Source organism: Drosophila virilis, chromosome 4, assembly GCF_030788295.1.
Source record: "Drosophila virilis strain 15010-1051.87 chromosome 4, Dvir_AGI_RSII-ME, whole genome shotgun sequence".
NCBI lineage: Eukaryota > Metazoa > Arthropoda > Insecta > Diptera > Drosophilidae > Drosophila > Drosophila virilis.
This window is the reverse complement of record NC_091546.1, coordinates 367,577-391,126: the sequence shown is the minus strand read 5'-3', so window position 1 is coordinate 391,126 and position 23,550 is coordinate 367,577. Positions and strand designations below refer to the sequence as shown.

General features: G+C 33.7%; 1 protein-coding gene across 3 annotated transcripts in view; it reads right to left on the bottom strand.

Annotated features, from left to right (window-relative positions):
* Positions 1 to 23,501, bottom strand: part of LOC6635618 (zinc carboxypeptidase) — a 50,004-nt gene extending 26,503 nt beyond the window's left edge. For 2 of the 3 annotated variants that reach the window (XR_011416722.1, XR_004304804.2), the window contains exons 1-7: positions 23,361 to 23,501; positions 22,945 to 23,303; positions 22,742 to 22,869; positions 22,292 to 22,676; positions 21,850 to 22,237; positions 21,568 to 21,789; positions 20,538 to 21,148 (exon numbers count right to left, since the gene is read on the bottom strand). Coding sequence is in view for 1 of the 3 variants with exons in the window: in XM_032438829.2 (XP_032294720.1) it covers positions 21,581 to 21,789; positions 21,850 to 22,237; positions 22,292 to 22,676; positions 22,742 to 22,869; positions 22,945 to 23,127 (1,293 nt within the window). In the remaining 2 variants the exon portion in view is untranslated. Of the gene's footprint in view, positions 1 to 20,537; positions 21,149 to 21,528; positions 21,790 to 21,849; positions 22,238 to 22,291; positions 22,677 to 22,741; positions 22,870 to 22,944; positions 23,304 to 23,360 lie in introns of those variants that run through there. The other variant, XM_032438829.2, reaches the window with a different exon arrangement.
* Positions 23,502 to 23,550: the final 49 nt, after the last annotated feature.

The following is a 23,550-nucleotide window of genomic DNA, read 5'->3' as shown; positions in this document are numbered from 1 at the left end:
TTTTACCCGAGATATTAAAAAAAAAATCATCAAAAAAGCTTTAATTTTGGAACCGACCCCGATTTTTATATAAAACGTGATGTAACCCCTTGCCATTTTGGTCGATTTGGGTCAAAATTTAGACTTTCTATATTTTGATGCCAGTCGATAGTACTGATCCTTACGAGTCCAAAATGGTATAAAATTTAAATATCGGACATTATTTGGCCGAGATATTCCAAAGAATCATCAAGAAAGGTTTCACTTTACAAATGAATCGTTTTTGGATCCACGACTTTTTGTAAGCCACCAATTTTTAATTTGTTTTAATGCCAATTGATAGTACGGATCCGTACAAATTAAAAACGGCATTATATTTGAAAATCAGACGGTTTTTACCCGAGATATTAAAAAAAAAATCATCAAAAAAGCTTTAATTTTGGAACCGACCCCGATTTTTATATAAAACGTGATGTAACCCCTTGCCATTTTGGTCGATTTGGGTCAAAATTTAGATTTTCTATTTTTTGATGCCAGTCGATAGTACTGATCCTTACGAGTCCAAAATGGTATAAAATTTAAAAATCGGACATTATTTGGCCGAGATATTCCAAACAATCGTCAAGAAAGGTTTGACTTTACAAACGAATCGTTTTTGGATCCACGACTTTTTGACACCCACCGATTTTTAAGTTGCTTGAATGCCAATTATTAGTAGGGATCCGTACAAATTCAAAAAGGTATAATATTTGAAAATCAGACGTTATTTACCCAAGATATTAAAAAAAATCATCAAAAAAGTTTTAATTTTGGAACCGACCCCGATTTTTATATAAAACATGATGTAACCCCTTGCCATTTTGGTCGATTTGGGTCACAATTTAGATTTTCTATTTTTTGATGGCAGTCGATAGTACTGATCCTTACGAGTCCAAAATGGCATAAAATTTAAAAATCGGACATTATTTGGCCGAGATATTCCAAACAATCATTAAGAAAGGTTTCACTTTACAAACGAATCGTTTTTGGATCCACGACTTTTTGTAAGCCACCAATTTTTAATTTGTTTTAATGCCAATTGATAGTACGGATCCGTACAAATTAAAAACGGCATTATATTTGAAAATCAGACGGTTTTTACCCGAGATATTAAAAAAAAAATCATCAAAAAAGCTTTAATTTTGGAACCGACCCCGATTTTTATATAAAACGTGATGTAACAACCCCTTTCCATTTTGGTCGATTTGGGTCAAAATTTAGATTTTCTATTTTTTGATGCCAGTCGATAGTACTGATCCTTACGAGTCCAAAATGGTATAAAATTTAAAAATCGGACATTATTTGGCCGAGATATTCCAAACAATCGTCAAGAAAGGTTTGACTTTACAAACGAATCGTTTTTGGATCCACGACTTTTTGACACCCACCGATTTTTAAGTTGCTTGAATGCCAATTATTAGTAGGGATCCGTACAAATTCAAAAAGGTATAATATTTGAAAATCAGACGTTATTTACCCAAGATATTAAAAAAAATCATCAAAAAAGCTTTAATTTTGGAACCGACCCCGATTTTTATATAAAACATGATGTAACCCCTTGCCATTTTGGTCGATTTGGGTCACAATTTAGATTTTCTATTTTTTGATGGCAGTCGATAGTACTGATCCTTACGAGTCCAAAATGGCATAAAATTTAAAAATCGGACATTATTTGGCCGAGATATTCCAAACAATCATTAAGAAAGGTTTCACTTTACAAACGAATCGTTTTTGGATCCACGACTTTTTGTAAGCCACCAATTTTTAATTTGTTTTAATGCCAATTGATAGTACGGATCCGTACAAATTAAAAACGGCATTATATTTGAAAATCAGACGGTTTTTACCCGAGATATTAAAAAAAAAATCATCAAAAAAGCTTTAATTTTGGAACCGACCCCGATTTTTATATAAAACGTGATGTAACCCCTTGCCATTTTGGTCGATTTGGGTCAAAATTTAGATTTTCTATTTTTTGATGCCAGTCGATAGTACTGATCCTTACGAGTCCAAAATGGTATAAAATTTAAAAATCGGACATTATTTGGCCGAGATATTCCAAACAATCGTCAAGAAAGGTTTGACTTTACAAACGAATCGTTTTTGGATCCACGACTTTTTGACACCCACCGATTTTTAAGTTGCTTGAATGCCAATTATTAGTAGGGATCCGTACAAATTCAAAAAGGTATAATATTTGAAAATCAGACGTTATTTACCCGAGATATTAAAAAAAATCATCAAAAAAGCTTTAATTTTGGAACCGACCCCGATTTTTATATAAAACATGATGTAACCCCTTGCCATTTTGGTCGATTTGGGTCAAAATTTAGATTTTCTATTTTTTGATGGCAGTCGATAGTACTGATCCTTACGAGTCCAAAATGGCATAAAATTTAAAAATCGGACATTATTTGGCCGAGATATTCCAAACAATCATTAAGAAAGGTTTCACTTTACAAACGAATCGTTTTTGGATCCACGACTTTTTGTAAGCCACCAATTTTTAATTTGTTTTAATGCCAATTGATAGTACGGATCCGTACAAATTAAAAACGGCATTATATTTGAAAATCAGACGGTTTTTACCCGAGATATTAAAAAAAAAATCATCAAAAAAGCTTTAATTTTGGAACCGACCCCGATTTTTATATAAAACGTGATGTAACCCCTTGCCATTTTGGTCGATTTGGGTCAAAATTTAGACTTTCTATATTTTGATGCCAGTCGATAGTACTGATCCTTACGAGTCCAAAATGGTATAAAATTTAAATATCGGACATTATTTGGCCGAGATATTCCAAAGAATCATCAAGAAAGGTTTGACTTTACAAACGAATCGTTTTTGGATCCACGACTTTTTGTAAGCCACCAATTTTTAATTTGTTTTAATGCCAATTGATAGTACGGATCCGTACAAATTAAAAACGGCATAATATTTGAAAATCAGACGGTTTTTACCCGAGATATTAAAAAAAAATCATCAAAAAAGCTTTAATTTTGGAACCGACCCCGATTTTTATATAAAACGTGATGTAACCCCTTGCCATTTTGGTCGATTTGGGTCAAAATTTAGATTTTCTATTTTTTGATGCCAGTCGATAGTACTGATCCTTACGAGTTCAAAATGGTATAAAATTTAAAAATCGGACAATATTTGGCCGAGATATTCCAAACAATCATCAAGAAAGGTTTCACTTTACAAACGAATCGTTTTTGGATCCACGACTTTTTGTAAGCCACCAATTTTTAATTTGTTTTAATGCCAATTGATAGTACGGATCCGTACAAATTAAAAACGGCATTATATTTGAAAATCAGACGGTTTTTACCCGAGATATTAAAAAAAAAATCATCAAAAAAGCTTTAATTTTGGAACCGACCCCGATTTTTATATAAAACGTGATGTAACCCCTTGCCATTTTGGTCGATTTGGGTCAAAATTTAGACTTTCTATATTTTGATGCCAGTCGATAGTACTGATCCTTACGAGTCCAAAATGGCATAAAATTTAAAAATCGGACATTATTTGGCCGAGATATTCCAAACAATCATTAAGAAAGGTTTCACTTTACAAACGAATCGTTTTTGGATCCACGACTTTTTGTAAGCCACCAATTTTTAATTTGTTTTAATGCCAATTGATAGTACGGATCCGTACAAATTAAAAACGGCATTATATTTGAAAATCAGACGGTTTTTACCCGAGATATTAAAAAAAAAATCATCAAAAAAGCTTTAATTTTGGAACCGACCCCGATTTTTATATAAAACGTGATGTAACAACCCCTTGCCATTTTGGTCGATTTGGGTCAAAATTTAGATTTTCTATTTTTTGATGCCAGTCGATAGTACTGATCCTTACGAGTCCAAAATGGTATAAAATTTAAAAATCGGACATTATTTGGCCGAGATATTCCAAACAATCGTCAAGAAAGGTTTGACTTTACAAACGAATCGTTTTTGGATCCACGACTTTTTGACACCCACCGATTTTTAAGTTGCTTGAATGCCAATTATTAGTAGGGATCCGTACAAATTCAAAAAGGTATAATATTTGAAAATCAGACGTTATTTACCCAAGATATTAAAAAAAATCATCAAAAAAGCTTTAATTTTGGAACCGACCCCGATTTTTATATAAAACATGATGTAACCCCTTGCCATTTTGGTCGATTTGGGTCACAATTTAGATTTTCTATTTTTTGATGGCAGTCGATAGTACTGATCCTTACGAGTCCAAAATGGCATAAAATTTAAAAATCGGACATTATTTGGCCGAGATATTCCAAACAATCATTAAGAAAGGTTTCACTTTACAAACGAATCGTTTTTGGATCCACGACTTTTTGTAAGCCACCAATTTTTAATTTGTTTTAATGCCAATTGATAGTACGGATCCGTACAAATTAAAAACGGCATTATATTTGAAAATCAGACGGTTTTTACCCGAGATATTAAAAAAAAAATCATCAAAAAAGCTTTAATTTTGGAACCGACCCCGATTTTTATATAAAACGTGATGTAACCCCTTGCCATTTTGGTCGATTTGGGTCAAAATTTAGATTTTCTATTTTTTGATGCCAGTCGATAGTACTGATCCTTACGAGTCCAAAATGGTATAAAATTTAAAAATCGGACATTATTTGGCCGAGATATTCCAAACAATCGTCAAGAAAGGTTTGACTTTACAAACGAATCGTTTTTGGATCCACGACTTTTTGACACCCACCGATTTTTAAGTTGCTTGAATGCCAATTATTAGTAGGGATCCGTACAAATTCAAAAAGGTATAATATTTGAAAATCAGACGTTATTTACCCGAGATATTAAAAAAAATCATCAAAAAAGCTTTAATTTTGGAACCGACCCCGATTTTTATATAAAACATGATGTAACCCCTTGCCATTTTGGTCGATTTGGGTCAAAATTTAGATTTTCTATTTTTTGATGGCAGTCGATAGTACTGATCCTTACGAGTCCAAAATGGCATAAAATTTAAAAATCGGACATTATTTGGCCGAGATATTCCAAACAATCATTAAGAAAGGTTTCACTTTACAAACGAATCGTTTTTGGATCCACGACTTTTTGTAAGCCACCAATTTTTAATTTGTTTTAATGCCAATTGATAGTACGGATCCGTACAAATTAAAAACGGCATTATATTTGAAAATCAGACGGTTTTTACCCGAGATATTAAAAAAAAAATCATCAAAAAAGCTTTAATTTTGGAACCGACCCCGATTTTTATATAAAACGTGATGTAACCCCTTGCCATTTTGGTCGATTTGGGTCAAAATTTAGACTTTCTATATTTTGATGCCAGTCGATAGTACTGATCCTTACGAGTGCAAAATGGTATAAAATTTAAATATCGGACATTATTTGGCCGAGATATTCCAAAGAATCATCAAGAAAGGTTTGACTTTACAAACGAATCGTTTTTGGATCCACGACTTTTTGTAAGCCACCAATTTTTAATTTGTTTTAATGCCAATTGATAGTACGGATCCGTACAAATTAAAAACGGCATAATATTTGAAAATCAGACGGTTTTTACCCGAGATATTAAAAAAAAATCATCAAAAAAGCTTTAATTTTGGAACCGACCCCGATTTTTATATAAAACGTGATGTAACCCCTTGCCATTTTGGTCGATTTGGGTCAAAATTTAGATTTTCTATTTTTTGATGCCAGTCGATAGTACTGATCCTTACGAGTTCAAAATGGTATAAAATTTAAAAATCGGACAATATTTGGCCGAGATATTCCAAACAATCATCAAGAAAGGTTTCACTTTACAAACGAATCGTTTTTGGATCCACGACTTTTTGTAAGCCACCAATTTTTAATTTGTTTTAATGCCAATTGATAGTACGGATCCGTACAAATTAAAAACGGCATTATATTTGAAAATCAGACGGTTTTTACCCGAGATATTAAAAAAAAAATCATCAAAAAAGCTTTAATTTTGGAACCGACCCCGATTTTTATATAAAACGTGATGTAACCCCTTGCCATTTTGGTCGATTTGGGTCAAAATTTAGATTTTCTATTTTTTGATGCCAGTCGATAGTACTGATCCTTACGAGTCCAAAATGGCATAAAATTTAAAAATCGGACATTATTTGGCCGAGATATTCCAAACAATCATTAAGAAAGGTTTCACTTTACAAACGAATCGTTTTTGGATCCACGACTTTTTGTAAGCCACCAATTTTTAATTTGTTTTAATGCCAATTGATAGTACGGATCCGTACAAATTAAAAACGGCATTATATTTGAAAATCAGACGGTTTTTACCCGAGATATTAAAAAAAAATCATCAAAAAAGCTTTAATTTTGGAACCGACCCCGATTTTTATATAAAACGTGATGTAACCCCTTGCTATTTTGGTCGATTTGGGTCAAAATTTAGACTTTCTATTTTTTGATGCCAGTCGATAGTACTGATCCTTACGAGTCCAAAATGGTATAAAATTTAAATATCGGACATTATTTGGCCGAGATATTCCAAACAATCATCAAGTAAGGTTTGACTTTACAAACGAATCGTTTTTGGATCCACGACTTTTTGTAAGCCACCAATTTTTAATTTGTTTTAATGCCAATTGATAGTACGGATCCGTACAAATTAAAATCGGCATAATATTTGAAAATCAGACGGTTTTTACCCGAGATATTAAAAACAAATCATCAAAAAAGCTTTAATTTTGGAACCGACCCCGATTTTTATATAAAACGTGATGTAACCCCTTGCCATTTTGGTCGATTTGGGTCAAAATTTAGATTTTCTATTTTTTGATGCCAGTCGATAGTACTGATCCTTACGAGTCCAAAATGGTATAAAATTAAAAATCGGACATTATTTGGCCAAGATATTCCAAACAATCATCAAGAAAGGTTTAACTTTACAAACGAATCGTTTTTGGATCCACGACTTTTTGACACCCACCGATTTTTAAGTTGCTTGAATGCCAATTATTAATAGGGATCCGTACAAATTCAAAAAGAAATAATATTTGAAAATCAGACGGTATTTACCCGAGATATTCAAATAAAAATCATCAAAAAAGTTTTAATTTTCGAGCCGACCCCGATTTTGATAAAAAACGTGATGTAAACCCTTGCTATTTTGGTCGATTTGGGTCAAAATTTAGACTTTCTATATTTTGATGCCAGTCGATAGTACTGATCCTTACGAGTCCAAAATGGTATACAATTTAAATATCGGACATTATTTGGCCGAGATATTCCAAACAATCATCAAGAAAGGTTTGACTTTACAAACGAATCGTTTTTGGATCCACGACTTTTTGTAAGCCACCAATTTTTAATTTGTTTTAATGCCAATTGATAGTACGGATCCGTACAAATTAAAAACGGCATAATATTTGAAAATCAGACGGTTTTTACCCGAGATATTAAAAAAAAATCATCAAAAAAGCTTTAATTTTGGAACCGACCCCGATTTTTATATAAAACGTGATGTAACCCCTTGCCATTTTGGTCGATTTGGGTCAAAATTTAGATTTTCTATTTTTTGATGCCAGTCGATAGTACTGTTCCTTACGAGTCCAAAATGGCATAAAATTTAAAAATCGGACATTATTTGGCCGAGATATTCCAAACAATCATTAAGAAAGGTTTCACTTTACAAACGAATCGTTTTTGGATCCACGACTTTTTGTAAGCCACCAATTTTTAATTTGTTTTAATGCCAATTGATAGTACGGATCCGTACAAATTAAAAACGGCATTATATTTGAAAATCAGACGGTTTTTACCCGAGATATTAAAAAAAAAAATCATCAAAAAAGCTTTAATTTTGGAACCGACCCCGATTTTTATATAAAACGTGATGTAACCCCTTGCCATTTTGGTCGATTTGGGTCAAAATTTAGATTTTCTATTTTTTGATGCCAGTCGATAGTACTGATCCTTACGAGTCCAAAATGGTATAAAATTTAAAAATCGGACATTATTTGGCCGTGATATTCCAAACAATCATCAAGAAAGGTTTAACTTTACAAACGAATCGTTTTTGGATCCACGAATTTTTGACACCCACCGATTTTTAAGTTGCTTGAATGCCAATTATTAATAGGGATCCGTACAAATTCAAAAAGAAATAATATTTGAAAATCAGACGGTATTTACCCGAGATATTCAAATAAAAATCATCAAAAAAGTTTTAATTTTCGAGCCGACCCCGATTTTGATAAAAAACGTGATGTAACCCCTTGCTATTTTGGTCGATTTGGGTCAAAATTTAGACTTTCTATTTTTTGATGCCAGTCGATAGTACTGATCCTTACGAGTCCAAAACGGTATAAAATTTAAATATCGGACATTATTTGGCCGAGATATTCCAAACAATCATCAAGAAAGGTTTGACTTTACAAACGAATCGTTTTTGGATCCACGAATTTGTAAGCCACCAATTTTTAATTTGTTTTAATGCCAATTGATAGTACGGATCCGTACAAATTAAAAACGGCATAATATTTGAAAATCAGACGGTTTTTACCCGAGATATTAAAAAAAAATCATCAAAAAAGCTTTAATTTTGGAACCGACCCCGATTTTTATATAAAACGTGATGTAACCCTTTGCCATTTTGGTCGATTTGGGTCAAAATTTAGATTTTCTATTTTTTGATGCCAGTCGATAGTACTGATCCTTACGAGTCCAAAATGGTATAAAATTTAAAAATCTGACATTATTTGGCCGAGATATTCGAAACAATCATCAAGAAAGGTTTGACTTTACAAACGAATCGTTTTTGGATCCACGACTTTTTGACACCCACCGATTTTTAAGTTGCTTGAATGCCAATTATTAGTAGGGATCCGTTATTTACCCGAGATATTCAAATAACAATCATCACAAAAGTTTAAATTTTGGAACCGACCCCGATTTTGATATAAAACGTGATGTAACCCCTTGCTATTTTGGTCGATTTGGGTCAAAATTTAGATTTTCTATTTTTTGATGCCAGTCGATAGTACTGATCCTTACGAGTCCAAAATGGTATAAAATTTAAAAATCGAACATTATTTGGCCGATATAATCCAACGAATCATCAAGAATGATTGACTTTACAAACGAATCGTTTTTGGATCTACGACTTTTTGACACCCACCGATTTTTAAGTTGCTTGAATGCCAATTATTAGAAGGGATCCGTACAAATTCAAAAAGGTATAATATTTGAAAATCAGAGGTTATTTACCCGAGATATTCAAATAAAAATCATCAAAAAAGTTTTAATTTTCGAACCGACCCCGATTTTGATAAAAAACGTGATGTAACCCCTTGCCATTTTGGTCGATTTGGGTCAAAATTTAGATTTTCTATTTATTGATGCCAGACGATAGTACTGATCCTTACGAGTCCAAAACGGTATAAAATTTAAAAATCTGACATTATCTGGCCGATATATTCCAAACAATCATCAAGAAAGGTTTGACTTTACAAACGAATCGTTTTTGGATCCACGACTTTTTGACACCCACCGATTTTTAAGTTGCTTGAATGCCAATTATTAGTAGGGATCCGTACAAATTCAAAAAGGTATAATATTTGATAGTCAGACGTTATTTACCCGAGATATTCAAAAAAAATCATCAAAAAAGCTTTAATTTTGGAACCGACCCCGATTTTGATATAAAACGTGATGAAACCCCTTGCCATTTTGGTCGATTAGGGTCAAAATTTAGATTTTCTATTTTTTGATGCCAGTCGATAGTACTGATCCTTACGAGTCCAAAATGATATAAAATTTAAAAATCGGACATTATTTGGCCGAGATATTCCAAACAATCATCAAGAAAGGTTTGACTTTACAAACGAATCGTTTTTGGATCCACGACTTTTTGTAAGCCACCAATTTTTAATTTGTTTTAATGCCAATTTATAGTACGGATCCGTACAAATTAAAAACGGCATAATATTTGAAAATCAGACGGATTTTACCCGAGATATTAAAAAAAAAATCATCAAAAAAGCTTTAATTTTGGAACCGACCCCGATTTTTATATAAAACGTGATGTAACCCCTTGCCATTTTGGTCGATTTGGGTCAAAATTTAGATTTTCTATTTTTTGATGCCAGACGATAATACTGATCCATGCGAGTCCAAAATGGTATAAAATTTAAAAATCGGACATTATTTGGCCGAGATATTCGAAACAATCATCAAGAAAGGTTTGACTTTACAAACGAATCGTTTTTGGATCCACGACTTTTTGTAAGCCACCAATTTTTAATTTGTTTTAATGCCAATTGATAGTACGGATCCGTACAAATTAAAAACGGCATAATATTTGAAAATCAGAGGTTATTTACCCGAGATATTCAAATAAAAATCATTAAAAAAGTTTTAATTTTCGAGCCGACCCCGATTTTGATAAAAAATGTGATGTAACCCCTTGCCATTTTGGTCGATTTGGGTCAAAATTTAGATTTTCTATTTATTGATGCCAGTCGATAGTACTGATCCTTACGAGTCCAAAACGGTATAAAATTTAAAAATCGGACATTATTTGGCCGATATATTCCTAACAATCATCAAGAAAGGTTTTACTTTACAAACGAATCGTTTTTGGATCTACGACTTTTTGACACCCACCGATTTTTAAGTTGCTTGAATGCCAATTATTAGAAGGGATCCGTACAAATTCAAAAAGGTATAATATTTGAAAATCAGAGGTTATTTACCCGAGATATTCAAATAAAAATCATCAAAAAAGTTTTAATTTTCGAACCGACCCCGATTTTGATAAAAAACGTGATGTAACCCCTTGCCATTTTGGTCGATTTGGGTCAAAATTTAGATTTTCTATTTATTGATGCCAGTCGATAGTACTGATCCTTACGAGTCCAAAACGGTATAAAATTTAAAAATCGGACATTATTTGGCCGATATATTCCTAACAATCATCAAGAAAGGTTTGACTTTACAAACGAATCGTTTTTGGATCCAGGACTTTTTGACACCCACCGATTTTTAAGTTGCTTGAATGCCAATTATTAGTAGGGATCCGTACAAATTCAAAAAGGTATAATGTTTGAAAATCAGAGGTTATTTACCCGAGATATTAAAAAAAAATCATCAAAAAAGTTTTAATTTTCGAGCCGACCCCGATTTTGATAAAAAACCGTGATGTAACCCCTTGCCATTTTGGTCGATTTGGGTCATAATTTAGATTTTCTATTTTTTGATGCCAGACGATAGTACTGATCCTTACGAGTCCAAAATGGTATAAAATTTAAAAATCGGACATTATTTGGCCAAGATATTCCAAACAATCATCAAGAAAGGTTTGACTTTACAAACGAATCGTTTTTGGATCCACGACATTTTGACACCCACCGATTTTTAAGTTGCTTGAATGCCAATTATTAGTCCCTACTAATACGCATCCCTATCCGTACAAATTCAAAAAGGTATAATGTTTGAAAATCAGAGGTTATTTACCCCTGATATTCAAATAACAATCATCACAAAAGTTTAAATTTTGGAACCGACCCCGATTTTGATATAAAACGTAATGTAACCCCTTGCTATTTTGGTCGATTTGGGTCAAAATTTAGACTTTCTATTTTTTGATGCCAGTCGATAGTACTGATCCTTACGAGTCCAAAATGGTATAAAATTTAAATATCGGACATTATTTGGCCGAGATATTCCAAACAATCATCAAGAAAGGTTTGACTTTACAAACGAATCGTTTTTGGATCCACGACTTTTTGTAAGCCACCAATTTTTAACTTGTTTTAATGCCAATTGATAGTACGGATCCGTACAAATTAAAAACGGCATAATATTTGAAAATCAGATGGTTTTTACCCGAGATATTAAAAAAAAATCATCAAAAAAGCTTTAATTTTGGAACCGACCCCGATTTTTACATAAAACGTGATGTAACCCCTTGCCATTTTGGTCGATTTGGGTCAAAATTTAGATTTTCTATTTTTTGATGCCAGTCGATAGTACTGATCCTTACGAGATCAAAATGGTATAAAATTTAAAAATCGGACATTATTTGGCCGAGATATTCCAAACAATCATCAAGAAAGGTTTCACTTTACAAACGAATCGTTTTTGGATCCACGACTTTTTGTAAGCCACCAATTTTTAATTTGTTTTAATGCCAATTGATAGTACGGATCCGTACAAATTAAAAACGGCATTATATTTGAAAATCAGACGGTTTTTACCCGAGATATTCAAAAAAAAATCATCAAAAAAGCTTTAATTTTGGAACCGACCCCGATTTTTATATAAAACGTGATGTAACCCCTTGCCATTTTGGTCGATTTGGATCAAAATTTAGATTTTCTATTTTTTGATGCCAGTCGATATTACTGATCCTTACGAGTCCAAAACGGTATAAAATTTAAATATCGGACATTATTTGGCCGAGATATTCCAAACAATCATCAAGAAAGGTTTGACTTTACAAACGAATCGTTTTTGGATCCACGACTTTTTGTAAGCCACCAATTTTTAACTTGTTTTAATGCCAATTGATAGTACGGATCCGTACAAATTCAAAAAGGTAAAATATTTGAAAATCAGAGGTTATTTACCCGAGATATTCAAATAAAAATCATCAAAAAAGTTTTAATTTTCGAACCGACCCCGATTTTGATAAAAAACGTGATGTAACCCCTTGCCATTTTGGTCGATTTGGGTCAAAATTTAGATTTTCTATTTATTGATGCCAGTCGATAGTACTGATCCTTACGAGTCCAAAACGGTATAAAATTTAAAAATCGGACATTATTTGGCCGATATATTCCAAACAATCATCAAGAAAGGTTTGACTTTACAAACGAATCGTTTTTGGATCCACGACTTTTTGACACCCACCGATTTTTAAGTTGCTTGAATGCCAATTATTAGTAGGGATCCGTACAAATTAAAAACGGCATTATATTTGAAAATCAGACGGTTTTTACCCGAGATATTAAAAAAAAAATCATCAAAAAAGCTTTAATTTTGGAACCGACCCCGATTTTTATATAAAACGTGATGTAACCCCTTGCTATTTTGGTCGATTAGGGTCAAAATTTAGATTTTATATTTTTTGATGCCAGTCGATAGTACTGATCCTTACGAGTCCAAAATGGTATTAAATTTAAAAATCGGACATTATTTGGCCGAGATATTCCAAACAATCATCAAGAAAGGTTTCACTTTACAAATGAATCGTTTTTGGATCCACGACTTTTTGTAAGCCACCAATTTTTAATTTGTTTTAATGCCAATTGATAGTACGGATCCGTACAAATTAAAAACGGCATAATATTTCAAAATCAGACGGATTTTACCCGAGATATTCAAAAAAAGTTATCAAAAAAGCTTTAATTTTCGAGCCGACCCCGATTTTGATATAAAACGTGATGTAACCCCTTGCCATTTTGGTCGACTTGGGTCAAAATTTAGATTTTCTATTTTTTGATGCTAGTACTGATCCTTACGAGTCCAAAACGGTATAAAATTTAAAAATCTGACATTATTTGGCCGATATATTCCAAACAATCATCAAGAAAGGTTTGACTTTACAAACGAATCGTTTTTGGATCCACGACTTTTTGACACCCACCGATTTTTAAGTTGCTTGAATGCCAATTATTAGTAGGGATCCGTACAAATTCAAAAAGGTATAATGTTTGAAAATCAGAGGTTATTTACCCGAGATATTCAAATAACAATCATCACAAAAGTTTAAATTTTGGAACCGACCCCGATTTTGATATAAAACGTAATGTAACCCCTTGCTATTTTGGTCGATTAGGGTCAAAATTTAGATTTTCTATTTTTTGATGCCAGTCGATAGTACTGATCCTTACGAGTCCAAAATGATATAAAATTTAAAAATCGGACATTATTTGGCCGAGATATTCCAAACAATCATCAAGAAAGGTTTGACTTTACAAACGAATCGTTTTTGGATCCACGACTTTTTGTAAGCCACTAAATTTTTAATTTGTTTTAATGCCAATTGATAGTACGGATCCGTACAAATTAAAAACGGCATTATATTTGAAAATCAGACGGTTTTTACCCGAGATATTAAAAAAAAAATCATCAAAAAAGCTTTAATTTTGGAACCGACCCCGATTTTTATATAAAACGTGATGTAACCCCTTGCCATTTTGGTCGATTTGGGTCAAAATTTAGATTTTCTATTTTTTGATGCCAGTCGATAGTACTGATCCTTACGAGTCCAAAATGCTATAAAATTTAAATATCGGACATTATTTGGCCGAGATATTCCAAAGAATCATCAAGAAAGGTTTGACTTTACAAACGAATCGTTTTTGGATCCACGACTTTTTGTAAGCCACCAATTTTTAATTTGTTTTAATGCCAATTGATAGTACGGATCCGTACAAATTAAAAACGGCATAATATTTGAAAATCAGACGGATTTTACCCGAGATATTCAAAAAAAAATCATCAAAAAAGCTTTAATTTTGGAACCGACCCCGATTTTTATATAAAACGTGATGTAACCCCTTGCCATTTTGGTCGATTTGGGTCAAAATTTAGATTTTCTATTTATTGATGCCAGTCGATAGTTCTGATCCTTACGAGTCCAAAATGGTATAAAATTTAAAAATCTGACATTATTTGGCCGATATATTCCAAACAATCATCAAGAAAGGTTTGACTTTACAAACGAATCGTTTTTGGATCTACGACTTTTTGACACCCACCGATTTTTAAGTTGCTTGAATGCCAATTATTAGAAGGGATCCGTACAAATTCAAAAAGGTATAATATTTGAAAATCAGAGGTTATTTACCCGAGATATTCAAATAAAAATCATCAAAAAAGTTTTAATTTTCGAACCGACCCCGATTTTGATAAAAAACGTGATGTAACCCCTTGCCATTTTGGTCGATTTGGGTCAAAATTTAGATTTTCTATTTATTGATGCCAGTCGATAGTACTGATCCTTACGAGTCCAAAACGGTATAAAATTTAAAAATCTGACATTATTTGGCCGATATATTCCAAACAATCATCAAGAAAGGTTTGACTTTACAAACGAATCGTTTTTGGATCCACGACTTTTTGACACCCACCGATTTTTAAGTTGCTTGAATGCCAATTATTAGTAGGGATCCGTACAAATTAAAAACGGCATTATATTTGAAAATCAGACGGTTTTTACCCGAGATATTCAAAATAAATCATCAAATTAGTTATAACTAATTAGCTATAAACTATTAGCTATAACTCTTAGCTATTAGCTATAAACTCTCTAAAATCTTCTTACTCTCCTGGGCCGGACAATATTCCTAGTTGTCTACTCAAGGAGTGTAGTTCTTCCCTTTTCTATCCATTGCTAAAGCTTTTTAATCTATCCCTTGAAACTTCTGTCTTTCCATCTCTTTGGAAAGAATCTTATATCATTCCTCTTCACAAGAAAGGTGGGAAGTCTGATATACAAAATTACAGGGGCATTGCAAAACTGTCTGCTATTCCTAAATTATTTGAAAAAATAATCACTTCGAATTTGCAGCATTTCTGCAAATCAGTTGTTTCCCCTGTTCAACATGGATTCGTAAAGAATCGGTCAACTACGACCAATCTGCTAGAGTTTACTTCGTTGGTAAATGATGCTTTCCTTTCGAAAATGCAAACTGATGTCATTTACACTGACTTCAGTAAGGCGTTTGACTCTGTGAACCATGACATTTTACTTTTTAAACTTGACCGAATAGGTTTCCCTCTGTCCCTTTTACTTTGGATTAATTCTTATTTAAAAGGTAGGACCCAAAGAGTAATACTGAGGTTGACTACCTCTAAAAGGGTTCACGTTACTTCTGGTGTTCCTCAAGGTAGTCATCTTGGACCTTTACTCTTTACACTTTTTATAAATGATCTTCCCTCTGTTATATCACATGCTCGTGTACTCATGTATGCGGACGATGTCAAACTTTTTCTATCATACACCAACCCCCTACATCATTCTCGTCTACAAGACGATTTGAACGCTATGCAACTTTGGTGTTCGGCCAATCAATTGCATCTAAATTGTTCAAAGTGTATGTTTATGACTTTTAATCGTACTACACCTTATCTTGTCAGTTATACAATCGACAATATCCCTTTGCAACGTATACTAACAGTTAAGGATCTAGGCGTTATTTTTGATTCTAAACTCTGTTTCAATCTTCATATAGATACCATTGTTAATGAGGCAAAAGGTGTACTTGGATTCATTAAACGATGGTCTAAAGAGTTTAACGATCCTTTTATAACAAAACTTCTGTACATCTCTCTTGTTCGCCCTATCCTTGAATACTGCTCTTGCATCTGGTCTCCACAGTATATCAACAGCCAGGATCGTATTGAATCTGTTCAGAAGCAATTTCTGCTTTTTGCCTTACGAGGTTTAAATTGGGACCCTAATCTTCGGTTGCCGTCCTACTCCAGCAGACTGCTTCTTCTCAACCTTCCGTCGTTAATCAACCGTAGGACAATTCTCGGTGTTGTCCTTCTACATAAGTTGATTATTGGCGACATTGATTCTCCTTTTCTGCTAGGGCGTCTTCAATTCTCTGTTCCGGCTAGACCAACCAGAAATTATCGCCCCTTATTACTATCTACGTGCACAACTGATTACGCTATGCACAATTCTTTTCGCGTGCTATGTAAAAATTATAATAGTTTACATCACGTTTTCTCTACCGAACTGTCTCTACCCCTAATAAAATCGTTGCTTTCAGGATACCTTCGGGAAGTCGCTGACCATTCCCAGCTATGAGCAGGGGCATAGCTAGCCGGACAGGCTGAAAAATTTTCCCCCACCGTGTCGGCGATTTCCCATTACTTTTCTCTTTGTCCTATCCACTTAACACTCTTTATCTAACTTACATTGCTTTACTTTATTAACAATTTTCTTACTTTCTTTTTTCCTATTTATTGTATTTTCTTTATTAATATAGCAAATTAAGATTATTTTTAATTTCACTTGAGATCACTTTTTTCCTACTTACAACCTTCTGCTTAGATGTAGGCTCTAATAGCGTCACTGACAAAATTAGCTGTGAAAAGGGGCACAGCTGGCCGGACTGGCAAATAAAACACCTCCATCGGTCGGTGATGCTATTTAGAAAATTGTATCCTTTAACTAGGCTTTTAGCATATAATTATATTGTACAATTTTGAATAATGAGGAAGACACTCGTTTTGTCGACCATTAATAAATAAATAAATAAATAAATAAATAAAAAAGCTTTAATTTTGGAACCGACCCCGATTTTTATATAAAACGTGATGTAACCCCTTGCCATTTTGGCCGATTTGGGTCAAAATTTAGATTTTCTATTTTTTGATGCCAGTCGATAGTACTGATCCTTACGAGTCCAAAATGGTATAAAATTTAAAAATCGGACATTATTTGGCCGAGATATTCCAAACAATTATCAAGAAAGGTTTCACTTTACAAACGAATCGTTTTTGGAACCACGACTTTTTGTAAGCCACCAATTTTTAATTTGTTTTAATGCCAATTGATAGTACGGATCCGTACAAATTAAAAACGGCATAATATTTCAAAATCAGACGGATTTTACCCGAGATATTCAAAAAAAGTTATCAAAAAAGCTTTAATTTTCGAGCCGACCCCGATTTTGATATAAAACGTGATGTAACCCCTTGCCATTTTGGTCGATTTGGGTCAAAATTTAGATTTTCTTTTTTTTGATGCCAGTCGATAGTACTGATCCTTACGAGTCCAAAACGGTATAAAATTTAAAAATCGGACATTATTTGGCCAAGATATTCCAAACAATCATCAAGAAAGGTTTGACTTTACAAACGAATCGTTTTTGGATCCACGACTTTTTGACACCCACCGATTTTTAAGTTGCTTGAATGCCAATTATTAGTAGGGATCCGTACAAATTCAAAAAGGTATAATGTTTGAAAATCAGAGGTTATTTACCCGAGATATTCAAATAACAATCATCACAAAAGTTTAAATTTTGGAACCGACCCCGATTTTGATATAAAACGTAATGTAACCCCTTGCTATTTTGGTCGATTAGGGTCAACATTTAGATTTTCTATTTTTTGATGCCAGTCGATAGTACTGATCCTTACGAGTCCAAAATGATATAAAATTTAAAAATCGGACATTATTTGGCCGAGATATTCCAAACAATCATCAAGAAAGGTTTGACTTTACAAACGAATCGTTTTTGGATCCACGACTTTTTGTAAGCCACCAATTTTTAATTTGTTTTAATGGCAATTGATAGTACGGATCCGTACAAATTAAAAACGGCATAATATTTGAAAATCAGACGGATTTTACCCGAGATATTAAAAAAAAATTATCAATAAAGTTTTAATTTTCGAGCCGACCCCGATTTTGATAAAAAACCGTGATGTAACCCCTTGCCATTTTGGCCGATTTGGGTCAAAATTTAGATTTTCTATTTTTTGATGCCAGACGATAATACTGATCCATGCGAGTCCAAAATGGTATAAAATTTAAAAATCGGACATTATTTGGCCGAGATATTCGAAACAATCATCAAGAAAGGTTTGACTTTACAAACGAATCGTTTTTGGATCCACGACTTTTTGGCACCCACCGATTTTTAAGTTGCTTGAATGCCAATTATTAGTAGGGATCCGTACAAATTCAAAAAGGTATAATGTTTGAAAATCAGAGGTTATTTACCCGAGATATTCAAATAACAATCATCACAAAAGTTTAAATTTTGGAACCGACCCCGATTTTGATATAAAACGTGATGTAACCCCTTGCCATTTTGGTCGATTTGGGTCAAAATTTAGACTTTCTATTTTTTGATGCCAGTCGATAGTACTGATCCTTACGAGTCCAAAATGGTATAAAATTTAAAAATCGGACATTATTTGGCCGAGATAATCCAACGAATCATCAAGAATGATTGACTTTACAAACGAATCGTTTTTGGGTCCACGACTTTTTGACACCCACCGATTTTTAAGTTGCTTGAATGCCAATTATTAGTAGGGATCCGTACAAATTCAAAAAGGTATAATGTTTGAAAATCAGAGGTTATTTACCCGAGATATTCAAATAACAATCATCACAAAAGTTTAAATTTTGGAACCGACCCCGATTTTGATATAAAACGTAATGTAACCCCTTGCTATTTTGGTCGATTAGGGTCAACATTTAGATTTTCTATTTTTTGATGCCAGTCGATAGTACTGATCCTTACGAGTCCAAAATGATATAAAATTTAAAAATCGGACATTATTTGGCCGAGATATTCCAAACAATCATCAAGAAAGGTTTGACTTTACAAACGAATCGTTTTTGGATCCACGACTTTTTGTAAGCCACCAATTTTTAATTTGTTTTAATGGCAATTGATAGTACGGATCCGTACAAATTAAAAACGGCATAATATTTGAAAATCAGACGGATTTTACCCGAGATATTAAAAAAAAATTATCAATAAAGTTTTAATTTTCGAGCCGACCCCGATTTTGATAAAAAACCGTGATGTAACCCCTTGCCATTTTGGCCGATTTGGGTCAAAATTTAGATTTTCTATTTTTTGATGCCAGACGATAATACTGATCCATGCGAGTCCAAAATGGTATAAAATTTAAAAATCGGACATTATTTGGCCGAGATATTCGAAACAATCATCAAGAAAGGTTTGACTTTACAAACGAATCGTTTTTGGATCCACGACTTTTTGGCACCCACCGATTTTTAAGTTGCTTGAATGCCAATTATTAGTAGGGATCCGTACAAATTCAAAAAGGTATAATGTTTGAAAATCAGAGGTTATTTACCCGAGATATTCAAATAACAATCATCACAAAAGTTTAAATTTTGGAACCGACCCCGATTTTGATATAAAACGTGATGTAACCCCTTGCCATTTTGGTCGATTTGGGTCAAAATTTAGACTTTCTATTTTTTGATGCCAGTCGATAGTACTGATCCTTACGAGTCCAAAATGGTATAAAATTTAAAAATCGGACATTATTTGGCCGAGATAATCCAACGAATCATCAAGAATGATTGACTTTACAAACGAATCGTTTTTGGGTCCACGACTTTTTGAAGCCCACAGATTTTTATGTTGCTTGAAAGCCAATTGATAGTGGGGATCCGTACAAATTCAAAAAGGTATAATGTTTGAAAATCAGACGTTATTTACCCGAGATATTAAAAAAAAATCATCAAAAAAGCTTTAATTTTGGAACCGACCCCGATTTTGATATAAAACGTGATGTAACCCCTTGCCAAAATTTTGGTCGATTTGGGTCAAAATTTAGGTTTTTTATATTTGAAAATATTTACCTAAAAAATTAAAGAAAATCATCGAACCGAGCCTGAGTTCGAGCAAAAATATCCTATATGGACATAGATCACATTTTTTTTTGTCCTCTTGATCACTTTGGCATCTAAATCTTGCTCTGGGTCAAAATTTATGGAAAAAGGGTACTTAAAAATGCTTTTGTGTACTCACCTTAATAATCCCTATACAACTACTTGTTGTTTGCGAATTGATCACAATTAACAAATGTTCTTGTTGGTCCAGCAGATGTAATTACCCTGCTAATTAGTACTTTCCGGCACTGCCATCTCTCTTCCTCTCACATGTGATCATCTTACATTCTTTTGAACACGTAAATAAATATGAATTTGCTGCACCTTGCCGGAGCAGCTTGCAACGTCAACTGAAGTCCAACTGCAAAGCGCTGCTCCATTTATACTGTTGACTCTTCTTCTTTCAATCGTAGCTGTTGGTCCAGCAGATGTGATCACTCTTTACTCTGCCATCTCGCTTCCTCTCACATGTGGCCTGCGCTTCAAACAGGTGCTCTAATTATACTGTTGGCTCTGCTTCTTTCAATCGTGAAGCCTTAATGCCAAGAGCTCGCGGTTGAATATTTTTGTCTGATGATCTATTCTGACTCTTGCAACCGTGTAAATAAACACATACATGCACGAAATAATTAAAAATTTTGCTTAAGTCCTTCTTAATGGCAAGTCTCGGCTCGTTGATCACCAAGCAGTCAGTCAGAACATCAGAACATCGTTAGAGATGAGTAGCTCAATAATCAACCAGGTGGCCACCTGGATAAAAATCGAGTTGAGTATCATTAATTGAGTTACTTTAACTCTCTTGATTATTATTTTTTGTCCTTAAAAATACATAAATAATTGTGCTAAGCGTTAATTATGCAAATATATACATTTAGTTTTTTCTCTTTACCACGAGGTGTGCAAAGCAATAAAAATTTATCTTGCTGAGTGAGGCTATAAATGGCAGTGACCAAATTAAAGAGTACCAATCATTAATAAAAATACGTGAACTTCTTTACGCATTCAAAATTTACCACTACATGCTCATAGATAATAATAGAGGGTTATTGATTAACCATGAGCATGCGGAAATTTTCGTAATAGCGTAGTACTCTAAAGAACCTGATAACTAAGTGGACAATTAAAAGGCATTTAAATTGACATTGTTTTATTTGCTTATTTTAGTTTACCTTCCAAGCGAAGTTATATGTACTTGGGTTCCAAGTAACCCAACTTTTTTGATTCAGCTAGTAGAGAAATTATACCAACTAATGCCTCTTCGGCATTGGGTATTATGAAAGCAGGTGGTAAAACAAACCCGAAATTTCCGGTGTCACGAAACTCAATGGTATAGGATATTTTGACATCCTGTTCGTTGTATGCCCAATCGCTAGTGGTGCCTGAGGCGGGATCTAACATTTAATCGTATTATTATATTGCCGAATAACTATATGTATTTTTAAATAACTCACAGAGAATGCCAGCTGACGAACCGTATCTGTACACTGTGCCATAGGGCAGATCCTTAACTGTATCGCTATAGGCCTTGGCAACTTGCATTAGGTCATCGTAGTTCTCCGGGACCTCGTCTTTGGTATGCCCATAAGGTGATAACAAGAGTTGACTATAGGAGTGAAAGGCTATCATAATATTCAGTTTATCCTTGATGCTGGCTACAAAATCGGACAAGGCCTTTGTCTCCGGCTCCGAGAATGCATACGGCCCAGCGTAAGCCTCATTGCAGGGATCCGACGAAGCGCCGCCATTCTCCATCCAATGTGAGTCGTAGTTGCGATTCGGATCAACGCCAATGCACTGGGAAATGTTCGATGGTTGACGTGTCTTACGCCACAAACGATCCTGTGTACAAATTGGTAAAGTAAATATCTTTACTCATAATTCAATTTTACTTACTTTTTCGTGAGTGTAGACAAATCCATCTACATTTAGCACCGGCACAATATACCAGTCATGGCTTTCGGCCAGGTCCCGCACCAGATCATCGCTAGAGCTGAGTAGCTCATTGATCAACCACGTGGCCGTGGCCGAGGTTATCCATTCGCGTGCATGTATATTGGATTCGATGAAGACTCCAGGGTTTCCTGATTTGTATGAGATCTTTATGCCGCGTATGTCACGACCCTCATATGATTTTCCGATCACAAACCCTTCAGTAACAACCGGATAGACAGCGAGTATTTCATCCAGCCAAGCATCAATTTCAGCCAAGCTATTATAGCGTGTCCAACCGAATTTATCAGACGCCCTTGTATCCGCTTCATTCTCTTGATCAATCAAACTAAAAAGTAATATTAAAAATGAACAAAAAAATCCCATTTAAATCCCAAGTTCTCTTCTACTTACTCCTGCACATTTGAAATAAGGATCTCGGCACTAGCATTACTTATTTTTAATGTTTCCTCGAAAAGTGGCAATGCATTTGGCGTGACCATCAAATAACACTCCGAACTATCCTCGTGCCACAATCTGAACTATAAAAATATTGAAGTTGTTGCTCATATTTATTTAAATACTTACAAATAAATATATAAAATTTAAATACTTACACTCTGATATATTTTTGTTAAATCGAGCAGCTTTTGTCGTTGCATTGCAGTTTCGTACTTAATTTTAAAAACCTTGTAGTTATCATAGCGCACTTTTTGTTCAATTTCTGGTTTTTGAAAAAGACTTGCCGCATTGGTTGTGGCAACAAAAAAGATTACAGCACATAACGCGTATAGCCTCATGTTTGCCGTTAGGAGTTTGTTGGCCAACTGAAATATTTCTAGCAGTTCGGCTAGCAGTTGGGTAAAAAATGTCAAGCCATAAAGATTATGATTAAAGAATTTACTAATCGGTAGTACTTATTGCAATGATAACAACTTCTCAACAATTTTCATTTAATTTAATATTTATGTATACCCTGTAAATTGTTGCACTTTTAATTAATGTTATTTAATTTGAGAAGTACTTGACTTACCCGAGATATAGTAAACAGAAGTTCCAAATTTGTGGAGTTCATGATCGATCCAATTTTAGCAATTGTGATGTGACAACCTGTTACCACATTTTTTAAATTTGTTGCAAATTTAGAATATTTTTTTAATAGCCGATAGTCGTAATCCGAAAATTGTACGTTATTTCTGCGATGTATATGCATTAGTTTAAAA